This window comes from Stenella coeruleoalba (genome assembly GCF_951394435.1).
Source record: "Stenella coeruleoalba genome assembly, chromosome: 19".
Lineage (NCBI taxonomy): Eukaryota > Metazoa > Chordata > Mammalia > Artiodactyla > Delphinidae > Stenella > Stenella coeruleoalba.
Window position 1 is genome coordinate 41,794,316 of NC_137165.1, and position 12,031 is coordinate 41,806,346.

Genomic DNA, 12,031 nt, shown 5'->3' on the forward strand with positions numbered 1-12,031 from the left:
CCTTGCACAGTTCCTTGCTCTGGGAGCTCCCCGCCCGAGAGTGTTTCGGGTTCAAAGACGCCCAAGCTGAGGTTTCCCCGAGCCTCCAGGTTTTCTGGCTCTTTATAGTTAGAAAGACTCTCACGCCCCCTGGAGGGCGGGACGCGACCGCACCGGGACAGAGAGCAGCCACACTAACAGAGGGAGACTCGTCTTTATTGCCCTTTTAATGCGGGCTGACACCGGGCGGGCTGACAGAGGGGAGAGGGCAGGGCCAGGGTAGGGCCAGGACAGGACCTGAGCAAGGGCTCAGACCCCGGACCGTCCCCCGGGCGCAACAGACGAGGTGGCCTCAGCGGGACACCGGCGCTCGGGGCAGGGGCGCGGCGCTGCCTCTGCGCCTGCGCGGCGGCCCATGGTCAGGATGCCGGCCGCGTGGTTGCCACTGGCCTGCAGGAGGCGCTGCAACCGGCCCTGGAGGCCCGGGGGCCCGGGCCGCCGCTTGCCCAGCGTGAGGATGCCGGCCGCGTGATTGCCCGCGCCGTGCAGTAGCTCGTAGAGGCGGCAGGAGCACGTCTTCTGACGGCAGCAGTCGGGCGGAGGCTGCGCGGCCGCCCCGGGCGACAGCAGTGCAGGCGGCAGCAACAGCAGCAGGAGCAGCAGCGTCACGGTGGCCCAGGAGACCTGGGGAGGCGGAGACCGGGCGCTGAGGGTCGCCCGCATCCAACCCCTACGCCCGGGCCCTGCACAGCTGGCTTCACGCCCCCTCCTGGCCTGTGCTCCTCCCTCGCTGCGGCTTAGCTTGCCTGTCTCTGCGCAGAGCTGTCTGAAGGGCTCTGTTGGAGAAGGGCTCGTGTCTGGCTCCTTTACCTACTCGTCCTTGAAGACCTAGCAGAGGATCTCCTCCAGGAAACCCTTGGAGACCCCCTAGACAGAATGAATCCCTCTCTCCTCTGGGTACCCATTAGAGCGCTGACCACTCCCCCTGAAAACAGACATGTCTGAGTCTGCCCCAGACGTTTGTGGAAACTTAGCTCAGGGAAACAAAGGCCCTATTTAGCCGCTCCTCCCCCCTCACAGTGGGCAAACACGTGCAAATCAAGGACTGGCAGGATCCAAGCTGTTGTCTTGTCGGCCGCTCCCTTGCAGGGGAAACAGCTCAGTCGCTTTGGGCCAGTTTCCTACCCTCTCAGGGAGCACAACATCCTCACCTGTAAACTGGGTATTAAATAATTCCTACTGTGCAGGGCTTCTGGGAGGATGAAATGAGATGACAGGTGCAAACAGCACCTAATACGTAGTGAAGGCTCAATAAACATGAACCCTTAGGAGAACACGGCACAATGCAATGTTAGCCAAGGCAGATACTCGGCCAAGGGTCCACCCCGTCCGCTGCCTCAGAACCCGCATGGGAAAAGGCCAAGAGCTAGACACCTTCAACCTTTCTTCCAGCTCCCTGAGCAGGCCCTCTCATTGCCCCTGGCCTAATGAGTCACCCCTCCGTCCCCGGGTCTTTACCTTTGTAGAAGGAGTATTCATGGTGTCTGGAGCTCAGAGTGGCGTAGCCGGGAAAGGTGTCGTCTGCAGTCGTCCTAATAGCCAGGAGCTTGGAGGCTGTCAACTGCAACCCGCTACCAGGGTCCTGGGGTTTATAGTGCTCTGGGGTGGCGGGGGAGAGATGGGCACTTGCGTCCACTCTGGGGCCAGACAATGGCAAATCTAAGATTAGCCTCCCGCAGGAGGGCCGTCTCCAGGCTGGGCCCAAGGAACGGCACCAAGGCACTCAGAGACTGGAGGTGGATCATTGTGCTCCTGGCCACCTCCCCGCCCCCGTCTGCCCGCCTGCTCCCTGGAGATGGGGCGGTCTCCGGGCACTAATGAGGCCAACTCGCACCTAGGAATCTGGGAGCACAAAAGAGGCCTTGCCTGGGATGCTGGTGTGGGACAGTGTGTCAGGGGAGCTGCTAATTAGGGGCAGGAAAGGAGGCAGTCGTGAGACTCACTCCCCACAGGATGTGTGTGGGGGGAGAGGGCAGCCAGGCAACAGGCCTCTCCCCCCGTCCTCCTGTCACTGCTCCTGGGGCCTTCAGGCTCCAGGGCCTTCTTCCTCCACGGAAAAGCTTTCTTAGCTGGCTCTCCCTCCCCTCTGTCTCTCTTCTTCCCTCTGTCCCTTTCACCAACCTCCAAGATGGAGAAACTTGAAAGCCAACCCTGGGCAGTGGGAGGAAAGCAGCAAAACCTGGTGAGATCCTTCAACATCCCCAGCTTCCTTCCTACCTGGCTGGGCTGCCTGGACAGGAGGGATGGAGTCTCATCCCACCATCAGCAGGGAGAGAGCCACCATGGGGTGAAGGACACATGCCATCTCTAGGCTGATGTCTTATCCAGGGCATTGTCTACTGAGCACCAGTTCCATGCCAGGCCCTGCTCTGGGCACTGGAGTGACAGTGTGCATAGGATATAGCCCAGTTTTCAAGGAGCTCCAAAGTCCAGGTGGGGAGGCGACCCGGCAAAAGGCTAGCTCAGTGGAGAAAGGCCTCTGAAAAAGCCTTGCATGAAAAGTGGGTTTCATCAAGTAAGGTCAGGGGAGAAGGCATTCTGAAGAAGGGACAAAGACCTAGACATGACAGCGTTTTTTCTCGCGGGAAGTAAGGCGTGGTCCACAGATCACTTCTCTTACAAGAGAGAGGTGACTGGACAGGTAAGTGAGGCCAGGGTGGGTCAAAGGGTCTTATTGGCTAAGCTGATTGGTCTTGATCTCACAGGCGCCAAGGCGCTGTGGGAGGATTTGAGCAGGAAGGAGTTGTGGGCTGGTGGGGGAACGGGTGGGAGGGGGCAGGGGCCTGGATGTGGGGCATGGAATCTAGAAGTGGTAACTCAGAGGCAGAACCTGAGGCTTGGCCACGGACTGGGATCAGGTGCCGAGGTACTTAGGAGGAGCTGCGGGGCTTTGGGCAAACCTCACGACCCCACGAAGCCTCAGTTTCCCCACTGGTAAGATGGACGGTTAAGCCCGATGGTCTCTGGAGCCGCTTCCTGCTCTGATTCTTTATGAGTTACAGTACAGGGCCTGCCCATGGAAGTGATTTGCGGGTGTTGGGCCAGGAAGGGGACTCGTGCTAAGCCAGGGCAAGGGGAGTTGGGGAGCAGCCCCTCCGCATTTAAGTAAAGCTTGGAATGGGGAGAGGTAGGACGAGGGGCTCTGTGTCTTCTGGGTTGACTTTGGCTGTGGTAGGGGTCCCCGAGGGCTCTGCGGGCCCACACACTCAGGGCCTGCCCCAGCCCAGAGGGGGAGTGTGGGGAAAGCCCTGGTGTCCAGAGCTGAAGCTGGGAGGGGAGCCCAGGCTGCAGCAGCACCAGAGCGAATGGGACCACTGGTTTCCCCAAAGGCAGACCCCAAGCCAAGATTCTGGGTGCAAGAGGTTTATTTGGGCGGTGATCCAAGAAAGCACATAAGGGAGTAGGGACGGGAGGGAAAGAAGGAGAACCAAGGACTTTGTTAACGAGAGGGTTACCGCTGGGGGCAACTGGTGGTGACCCTCCGAGGGAGACAATGCAGAATACGCTTCAGGTTGTCCCACTGAGGGACGAAGAAGCTGAGGTCTGCGATCACCAGCTCCTGTTCCTTTGCTGACTGAGGGTCACTCCTGAGAGCATTAACTCCCAACACTTCCAGCCTGCCTGGTGCATGGGCTGAGAGACACAGGCACTGTCAGCGTGGACTGGAACCCCAGGGACTTCCACGGTGGGCCGGGGGGCTCCAGATGGGGCACTGCTGGTGTCTGCTCTATCCCTGAAGTCAACTCCTCAGAACTGACAGACTAGGTCGGGCCTCCCTAAGGCCCAGCAGCTCTGATGGGCCACCGTCAGCTGACACTCGAAGACCCTGGCCAAGGGCTCCCCATCCAGAGGGGCCCCAGAGGAAAGAGCGAGGCAGCCCGTGAGGGTGAACAGGGCAGTGGGCAGGCCTCAGCTCAGGATAGCACCCTCCTCTGCAGGTACTGGGCCAGGTACCTGTGCTTGAGGACCCGGGGCATCTCAGGAGGGAAGGGGGCTGAGGGGCAGGCAGCGAGGGCTGCCCGCAGTTCTCTGAAGGCCCCCCACCCCACCAGGTGGACTCGGGCAGGGCCCACGCTGCCCCGGAACCGCAGGGACTTGTAGCGAGCTGAGGCTTCCTGAAGGCAGTGGTCAAGCTGGAAACAGAACGGCCTGCGTGAGGCTGGTGTGGGGCTGGGTGGTGTGTGGTGAGGCACGCACGGCCGTGTCCAGGGAATGCGTGGGTAGCAGTTTCGTGCATATACGTGTGTGTCCGTGGGACTCATCCCTCCCTTCCCAGAGCCCCAGGGAGGTTCTCCCGCCCACACCCCTCCTCCCCATCTCTCCCCTGTGCCCACAGCACCTGGGGGCGTGCAGAGTGAAAGGGACATGCAGTCATACCCTGTCCCTGTCTCTCGTGTACCTTGTCTCGATTTTCCTCCGACAAGTTCCTTAGCCCCTTCAGTGCCACAAACACCTCATAGTGGGGAGCAGAACCCTCAGAGGAATCTGTAGACAAACCCCGCATCGTGGACACGTGCTTTTGTGAACAAGGCAGCATCGAAAGCCGAAGCCTACTGCCCCCACCTGCTCTTCCCCACTCCCAGGTTCACAGCGGGGAGAAAAGGAGTTTCTTGGCAGGGAGTGGGGTGAATGGAGAGAACATGGATAGAGGCAGCAGGAGGGATGGGAGTTAGATATGGGGAAGGACTTCTGTTAGGAGCAGCAAAGCAGGCTAACTCTTTTCTCTTTCCTAGAGATCTCCCAGCAGGATGGGTATGGGTTGGGGGACAGTCGAGCCAAGGACGGGAGGCAGGAGCCAGTGGAGAAGCTTACCCAGAATGCTGCTCTCCACACAGCCATGGTCCAACAGCCTGGCCCCTGGCCACTGCCCCACCGCCCGGCCCAAGGCCTCAGAGAACACGTCCTCACCAGTGTCTTCGCCTCGAACACTCAGGGTCTGGCCCAGCCTGGGGAGGAGGAAGCAGGAGGAAGAGGAACCCAGGGCAAAAGGATGATCTCTCAGCCACCCAGGGGGTCACTTACCTGCAGATGAACCTGACGACTGGACACTGATTGTAGGCACCAACCACCTGGACCACGTCACCCAGGCGGCACCTGATAGAGTAGAAGTGGGGGTGAGGTCAGGCCCAAAGGCCCATTAGCACATGCCCCTGGCTTTCAGCAGGGTTCCAGAGGGCCTGAGGTGGCCTGGGGGTGGGCAGCCAGGTGGTCACCTGGTGAGGCTGGTGTGGTCAGTCAGCACCAGTTCGTACTCCTTGCCCTTCTGGGCTTCGGCCAGTAGGACGGTGGGGGCAGCCTCTTCCCGGGTTCCTTCCTTGAGTGGGAGCAGCTCAATAAAGGGGCCTCCAGGGGGCAGAAGGTACAGGCCATGGGGCTGCTCTGGCCACAGACTCAGGCCCACCGCCCCTGTGGGGAGCAAGTGGCTTCTTCATCTGGTGGTACCGTTGGGCAATAGCCCCTCACCCTGGATCCCAGTCCCCAATCCTCTGAGCATCGATCCCACTGCTGCCCTCCCACTCCACCCTTCCTGGCTCCCCCAGGCTCAGCCCTCTGCCTCTAAGGTCTTAATTGGGAAGGGGCGGTGGTTCTGGAGGTGACGGACCTGTGATTAAATGCTGGTGTGGTGTAAATGTGTGTGTCTCTTAACCTCTATGAGCCTCAGTTTTTTCATCTGTAAAATGGAGCTGCTGGTTGGGCAGGATTAGATGAGATGCTTATATAGGGCTTGCGACTCGGCAGCTAGCTGTGTGACCTCTGCCCCCTGCCCTCACCTCACTACCCTTGAGTCTTGCTGACCTCCAGAGGCAGCATAAGCAGGTGAGAAGAAGGCTAGCCCTTGGCACCACAAGGCCCCCAGGGCAGCCACAGCCTCCGCCTGGCCTCCTGCATCCAGAGTCACCACCACCTGAAGCTTTGGCCAGAGCCGAAGGGCCAGTCCTCGGGGTCCCTGCTCCAGGGCCTCCCGCAGCTCAGCTGCCCGTCTGGGGAGAGATGCTCCTGGGTTCCCAGCAGCTAATGCCTCAGCCAGCTCTTCGCCATCGGCCTCCAGGCCCAAGAAGACGTCTAGGAGCTCGACCGCCGTCCCAGCTTCCAGAGCCCGCAGGCCCGGGGACCTCAGTGCCTCCAGCAGCAGGGCCCTAGGGTCCTTGGCTCCAGCAGGGCCCAACTGGCCCAGGGCATGCCAAGGCCAAGGGAGCGGGTAGGGCCAAGGGGAGGAAGGGGTCACACGGGCCGTGCCTTCTGGGGCCAGCACTTCCGGGCAGGTCTTCTTTAGGGCTGCCAGACCCAGCAAGGTGGCCTGGAGGGAGACAAGAGGCAGTGTCATTGGCCCTGGGCCTGAGCCAGACCCTGAGGCCCCAGGTATTTTGTTTGTTTGTTTCCCATTCTGATGGGAGGGTTTGGCTGCAGTTAGGGGTCTCTGGCGGGGTTGGGCTCCAGCCTTCCCAGTTTACCTGCAGAGAGACCTCCCCACGGTACTGGTTTGAGGTAGGAGGCAAGAGCTGCACTCCACTTTCTTCCTCCTGGAGCTGGCTGGCCTTGGTCAGAGGGAGATGATTCCGGAAGACGCCTATATCTGTAGCCCCAAAGACATCGTAAAATCCTCATGAAGCCACAGAGTTTCCCAAGAGTTTCAGGTAAGACTGGTGAGGCCCCTGAGGAAGGAACCCAGAATAGGCCTGGGGGAAGAGGGGCTGTCAGGGCCCAGGATGGGAAAATTCATCTTGAACAATCTCGGGCCTGGGTAGGGTCTCTGGGTCAGGTCCCTCTGTGTTGGCAGTAGAAGGGGGAAGGGAGGTCTTCAGGTTCCGGAATCTGACTGTCCTGTGGGGTTTCTTTCTCTTTGGGCCACCTCCCCAGACCCTGGGAAACACACCTGTGCTCCCCCTGAGGGGACAGCGGGGACTCTGGGCTCCCTGCAGACACCGCCTCAGGGCCCGCTGCTGGCTCTGGCCCGCGTGCAGCGTGCTCCGCACTAGGCTCTTCCGCTGCCAGGCGGCTGCCCAGCACAGGGCCCCCCATGCCACGCGGTGCTGGAGATGGACCAGCCAGGACAGCCTGGCATCCTGGGACGGCCGCCGCCGCCAGAGCACGGCCAGCGGCAGCAGCACGAGGCACAGCACGAGGCACGGCAGCAGCGGCAGCAGCATCTCCAAGCAGCTCCTGGCAGGAGGAAGGCCCCCAAGTACTGGCACTAGGGGGAGGGGGGAAAACCCATTTCCTCCCCCCCACTCTCCCGCGCACAGGAACACCAAGTGAAACCTGTCAGGCAGGTGATGCGGGGGAGAGAACATCAGGGCTTTGGGGTCACACTGACCTGAGTTTGGATCCTGGCTCTGCCCCTCGTTAGCTGTCTGGCCCTGGGTAACTCAGCCAGCTGCTCTGAGCTCCGTTCCCTTCCCCGATCTGTAAAATGGGAATAATAATACCCCTCAGAAAGTGCAGGAAAGGCATGGCATGGTGCCTGGCACACAGCAGGTACTTAACGGATGGCACGTCTGGCCCACTACCGAGAGGCTCTGCTTTGTCCAGGATCCACCCTGTCCCAGCATCCTGTGCGCCCCCGAAGCCCACATGCACCTGTCACAGCCCACATGTGCCTCTGCCTGGCACCCAGGGCCCCCTCAGCAGGCCCCTCAGCCTCAGTACACAACCTGCCAGAAGGATAGAGCCACAGCTTTAAAGGGCTGGGCCTGAACCAGGAAATCCGGCCACCGGGCCTGAGGGAGGAGCTGGGAAGGGGGGGGGGGGCTCTTAAAGGGGCAGGTTGCCTAAGGGCCGCTGTGCTGGGAGCTGGCCCAAGCTGGCAGGTGGAGGGAAGTTAGGGCCAGAGTATCGTGGTCCTCAGACTCGTATCAGCTTGAGCCGGGAGTGGGGTGCACCCCTTCCTGGAGCAGGTGCAAACTTGAGAACTGTTAAAAAGCAAAAATGTTTTCCAATCCAGAATTGGTCTCCACAAGGTAGTAGAGGAAGGAAATACTTTTGTTATTGAATAAACGTTAAAGCAGAGTGTGCAGCATCACAGGCAATCTGCCGGGACTGCAGAGAGAAAAGAGTCTCACTCCCTTTTAAAGCCAGAGCCAGGCAGACACAACCCATTAACACCTGTTCTCAAGATAACTACCTGGTAATTGAGGTCACCACCTGTGTTAGCTTATTGGCTTTATGGCGAGGAAACACAAACTTCTCCCATCCTTATGCCAGGAGGTAGTTTTGCAACTGGGAATAAGGTGCCCGATGGAGCTCGGCTCCCCCATCCTACTGAAAAGCTTGAGAAGCTGTGCTCAGAATGAGGTTCTTCTGCTGTCCGTGGTTAAGCCCTCTCTTCACCTGTGCCCTTGACCCAGGCTCTCAGACACCGAAACCTTTCCCTACACCCTCACCTGCCTCTCCGTCTTGCCGTCTCTCTTCTTCTCATAGCTGAGCTCTTAAAGTATACAATTCAGTGGTCTCTAGTATCTTCATAGGTATGTGCAACACCAACAGTCAATTTTATAACATTTTCGTCACCACAGAAGCAATCCCAGGCCCTGTAGCTATCACCTCCCAATCCCTTCCCACCTCCCTGCCCCCAGCCCTAAGCAACCACAAATCTACTCTCTCTATATATACATTTCCCTATTCTGGACATTTCATTGTAAATGCAATCATATAACATGTGGTCTTTTTTTTTTTTTTTGCGGTACGCGGGCCTCACTGTTGTGGCCTCTCCCGTTGCGGAGCACAGGCTCCGGACGCGCAGGCTCAGCGGCCATAGGCTCACGAGCCCAGCCGCTCCGCGGCATGTGGGATTTTCCCGGACCAGGGCACGAACCCGTGTCCCCTGCATCGGCAGGCGGACTCTCAACCGCTGCGCCACCAGGGAAGCCCAAGATGTGGTCTTTTGAGTCTGGCTTCTTTCACTTAGCATGTTTTCAAGGTTCTTCCATGTGGTACTGTGTACCGGTAGTTCATTCCTTATTATTGCCAAATAATGTTTCATCGTATGGATGTCTCACATTTGTTTATCCATTCATCGGTTGATGGACACTTGGGTCATTTCCACTCTTTGGCAATTATGTAAAATGCTGTTACGAATGTTTGTACAAGTTTTTCTGTGGACATGTATTTTCTTGCATAAAAATGGAATGCAAGGGATTCACTGCGTTCCATTGAGTGGAATGTCAGGGTCCTGTAGTAATGGTTTAACTGTTTAAGGAACTGCTAAATTGGTTTCCAAAGTGGCGTCACCATTTTACATTCCCACCACCAGTATATGAGGGTCCTAGTTTCTCTACATCCTTGTCAACACTTGTTATTATCTGACCTTTTGATTATAGTCATCTTAGTGGGGTGTGAAGTGATCTGAGTCAGTTTTTGCATTTTCCTGATGACCAATGATGTCGAGCATCTTTTCATGTGTTTACTGGCCATCTGTATACTTTTTCGGAGAAACGTCTTTTCAGCTTCTTTACCCATTTTTTAATTGGACTACTTGTCTTTTTATTATTAAGTTGTAAGAGTTCTTTATATATTTTACATACAAGTCTCCTATCAGATATATATGATTTTCAAATATTTTCTCCCATCTTTTTGTTATTTTTCATTTTCTTGATAGTGTCCTCTGAAGCACAAAATTTTTAGTTCTGATGAAGCCCAACCACCTATTTTTTCTCTTGCTGTTTGTGCTTTTGGTGTTGTATCTAAGAATTCATTGTCAAATCCAAGGTCATGAAGATTTACCCTTATGTTTTCTTCCAATAATTTTATAATCTTAGCTCTTACATTTAGGTCTCTGATCCATTTTTTGGATCCATTTTTTATTGTGGTAAAACATATATGAGTTGCCATTTTAACCATATTTAAGTATCCACTTCAGTGCCATTAGGTACATTCACATTGTTGTGCAACCATCACCATCGTGTCTCTCCAAAATTTTTCATCTTTCCAAACTGAAACTCTGTACTCATTAAACAATAACTCCCCATTCCTTGGCAACCACCATCCTATTTTCTGTCTTTATGAATTTGACTACTCTAGGTGCCTAATATAAGGGGAATCTTACAATATTTGTCCTTTTGTGTCTGTCTTATTTCACCTAGCATAATGTCTTCGTGGTTAAGATTCATCCGCGTTGTAGCATGTGTCAGAATTTCCTTCCTTTTTAAGGAAGGAAATATACGTTGTATGTATACACCACATTTATCCATTCATTCATTCATGGACTTTTCTGTTTTTACCTTTTGGCTATTATGAACAATGCTGCTATGAACACGGGTGTACAAATATCTGTTTGAATCCCTCGTTTTAATTCTTTTGGGTATACTCCCAGACGGGGAAGGGCTAGATCATATGGTAATTCACATGTCTAATTTTTTGAGGAACCACTGTGCTGCACGATTTTACATGCCTGCCTTCAATGTACAAGGGTTCCAATTTTTCCACATCCCCTACCACAGTGGCTGTTTTCTGTTTTGTTTTGTTTTTTAAATCTCTGACATGGCTCAATAAGGCTGCCTTTAAAAAATATATTTATTTTATTTATTTTCTTAATTTTTTTGGCTGTGTCGGGTCTTAGTTGCAGTATGCGAGATCTTTCGTTGCAGCACGTGGGCTTCTCTCTAGTTGCGGCGTGTGGGTTTTCTCTATCTACTTGTGGCCCACGGGCCCCAGGGCACGTGGGCTCTGTAGTTTGCGGCATGTGGGCTCTCTGAGATGCAGGCTTAGTTGCCCCGCAGCATGTGGGACCTTAGTTTCCCGACCAGGAATCAAACCCGCGCCCCTGCACTGGAAGGTGGATTCTTTACCCCTGTACCACCAGGGAAGTCCCTGTTTTTGTTTTTTTATAATAGCCAACCTGATGGGTAAGAAGTGGTATCTCATCGTGGTTTTGATTTGCATTTCCCTTACAACTGAGCATCTTTTCCGGTGCTTTTTGTCCACCTGTATATCTTCTTTGGAAAAATGTCTATTCATGTCATGCTCCCATTTAAAATTTGTTGTTGTTGTTGAGGAGTTCTTTATATATTCTGGCTATTAACCCTCATCAGACATACGATTTGCAAATATTTTCTCCCATTCTGTGGGTTGCCTTTTCACTCTGTTAATAGTGTCTTTTGAAGCATAAAAGTCTTTCTATTTTTTATTTTTTTGGCTGCACTATGGCGCGGCTTGCAGGACCTTAGTTCCCCAGCCAGGGATTGAACCTGGGCCACTGCAATGAAAGCACCGAGTCCTAACCACTGGACCACCAGGGAATTCCCCAAAGTTTATTTTGATGAAGTCCAATTTATCTTCTGCTCCCTGTGCTTCTGGTGTCTTGGCCAAGAAATCATTGCCAAATCCTCCATCATGAAGCTCTGTTTTCTTCTTAGAGTTTTATATAGCTTTAGCTCTTACGTTTAGATGTTTGATCCATTTTTAATTTTTATATATGATGTAAGGTAAGGTTCCAAATTCATTCTTTCACTTGTGGCTATCCAGTAGTCCCAGCACTATTTGTTGAAAAGACTATTCTTTTCCCATTGAATGGTCTTGGCACCCTTGTCAAAAATTTGTTGACCATAGACACATTGGTTTCTTTCTAGACTCTGAATTCTATTCCACTTATCTATAGGTCTATCCTTATGCCAGTACCACACTTTGTTGATTACTGTTTCTTTGTAGTAAGCTTTGAAATTGGTAAGTGTGACTACTTCATTTTTGTTTTTCATTTTGTTATGTAGGACTGTATTGTCTAATTTCCATATATTTGTGAATTTTCCAGGGCTTCTGATAAAGCTGCTCAACACCATTAGTCATCAGAGAAATGCAAATTAAAACTGACTCAAGTCATGTCACACTCCACTAGGATGGCTATAATCAAAAGGTCAGAAAATAACAAGTGTTGGCAACAATGTAGAGAAATCAGAACCCTCATGTAAAATGGTGCAGCCACCTTGGAAACCAGTTTAGCAATTCCTTGTTTCTTGTCCAAGTAAACCAGTTTCCTTGTTTAGTGAGTGGCAGGATTATG

The 12,031-nt window shown here is 54.1% G+C and overlaps 2 protein-coding genes across 8 annotated transcripts; both read right to left on the reverse strand.

Moving 5' to 3' along the window:
- Window positions 1-288: 288 nt before the first annotated feature.
- HCRT (hypocretin neuropeptide precursor) lies at window positions 289-1,616 on the reverse strand (the record flags this gene model as incomplete). The annotated part of the gene is made up of 2 exons (XM_079905595.1): window positions 1,498-1,616; window positions 289-663 (listed from the first exon to the last, which is right to left on the reverse strand). Exons 1-2 carry the CDS (start codon window positions 1,516-1,518, stop codon window positions 289-291), a joined length of 396 nt encoding a protein of 131 aa, XP_079761721.1. The 5' UTR covers window positions 1,519-1,616.
- Window positions 1,617-3,394: 1,778 nt separating this feature from the next.
- On the reverse strand, window positions 3,395-7,729 carry GHDC (GH3 domain containing). 7 transcript variants are annotated; one of them, XM_079905874.1, is made up of 10 exons: window positions 7,618-7,729; window positions 7,355-7,443; window positions 6,914-7,200; window positions 6,492-6,613; window positions 5,836-6,337; window positions 5,253-5,445; window positions 5,062-5,133; window positions 4,852-4,985; window positions 4,439-4,524; window positions 3,395-4,172 (listed from the first exon to the last, which is right to left on the reverse strand). In XM_079905874.1, exons 3-10 carry the CDS (start codon window positions 7,185-7,187, stop codon window positions 3,954-3,956), a joined length of 1,602 nt encoding a protein of 533 aa, XP_079762000.1. In that variant the 5' UTR covers window positions 7,188-7,200; window positions 7,355-7,443; window positions 7,618-7,729; the 3' UTR covers window positions 3,395-3,953. The 7 variants fall into 7 exon arrangements, with proteins under 7 accessions (XP_079762000.1, XP_079762001.1, XP_079762002.1 ...); XM_079905875.1 differs by having other exon boundaries at window positions 7,692-7,722; XM_079905876.1 differs by lacking the exon at window positions 7,618-7,729 and adding an exon at window positions 7,548-7,593.
- Between the last annotated feature and the right edge of the window lie 4,302 nt (window positions 7,730-12,031).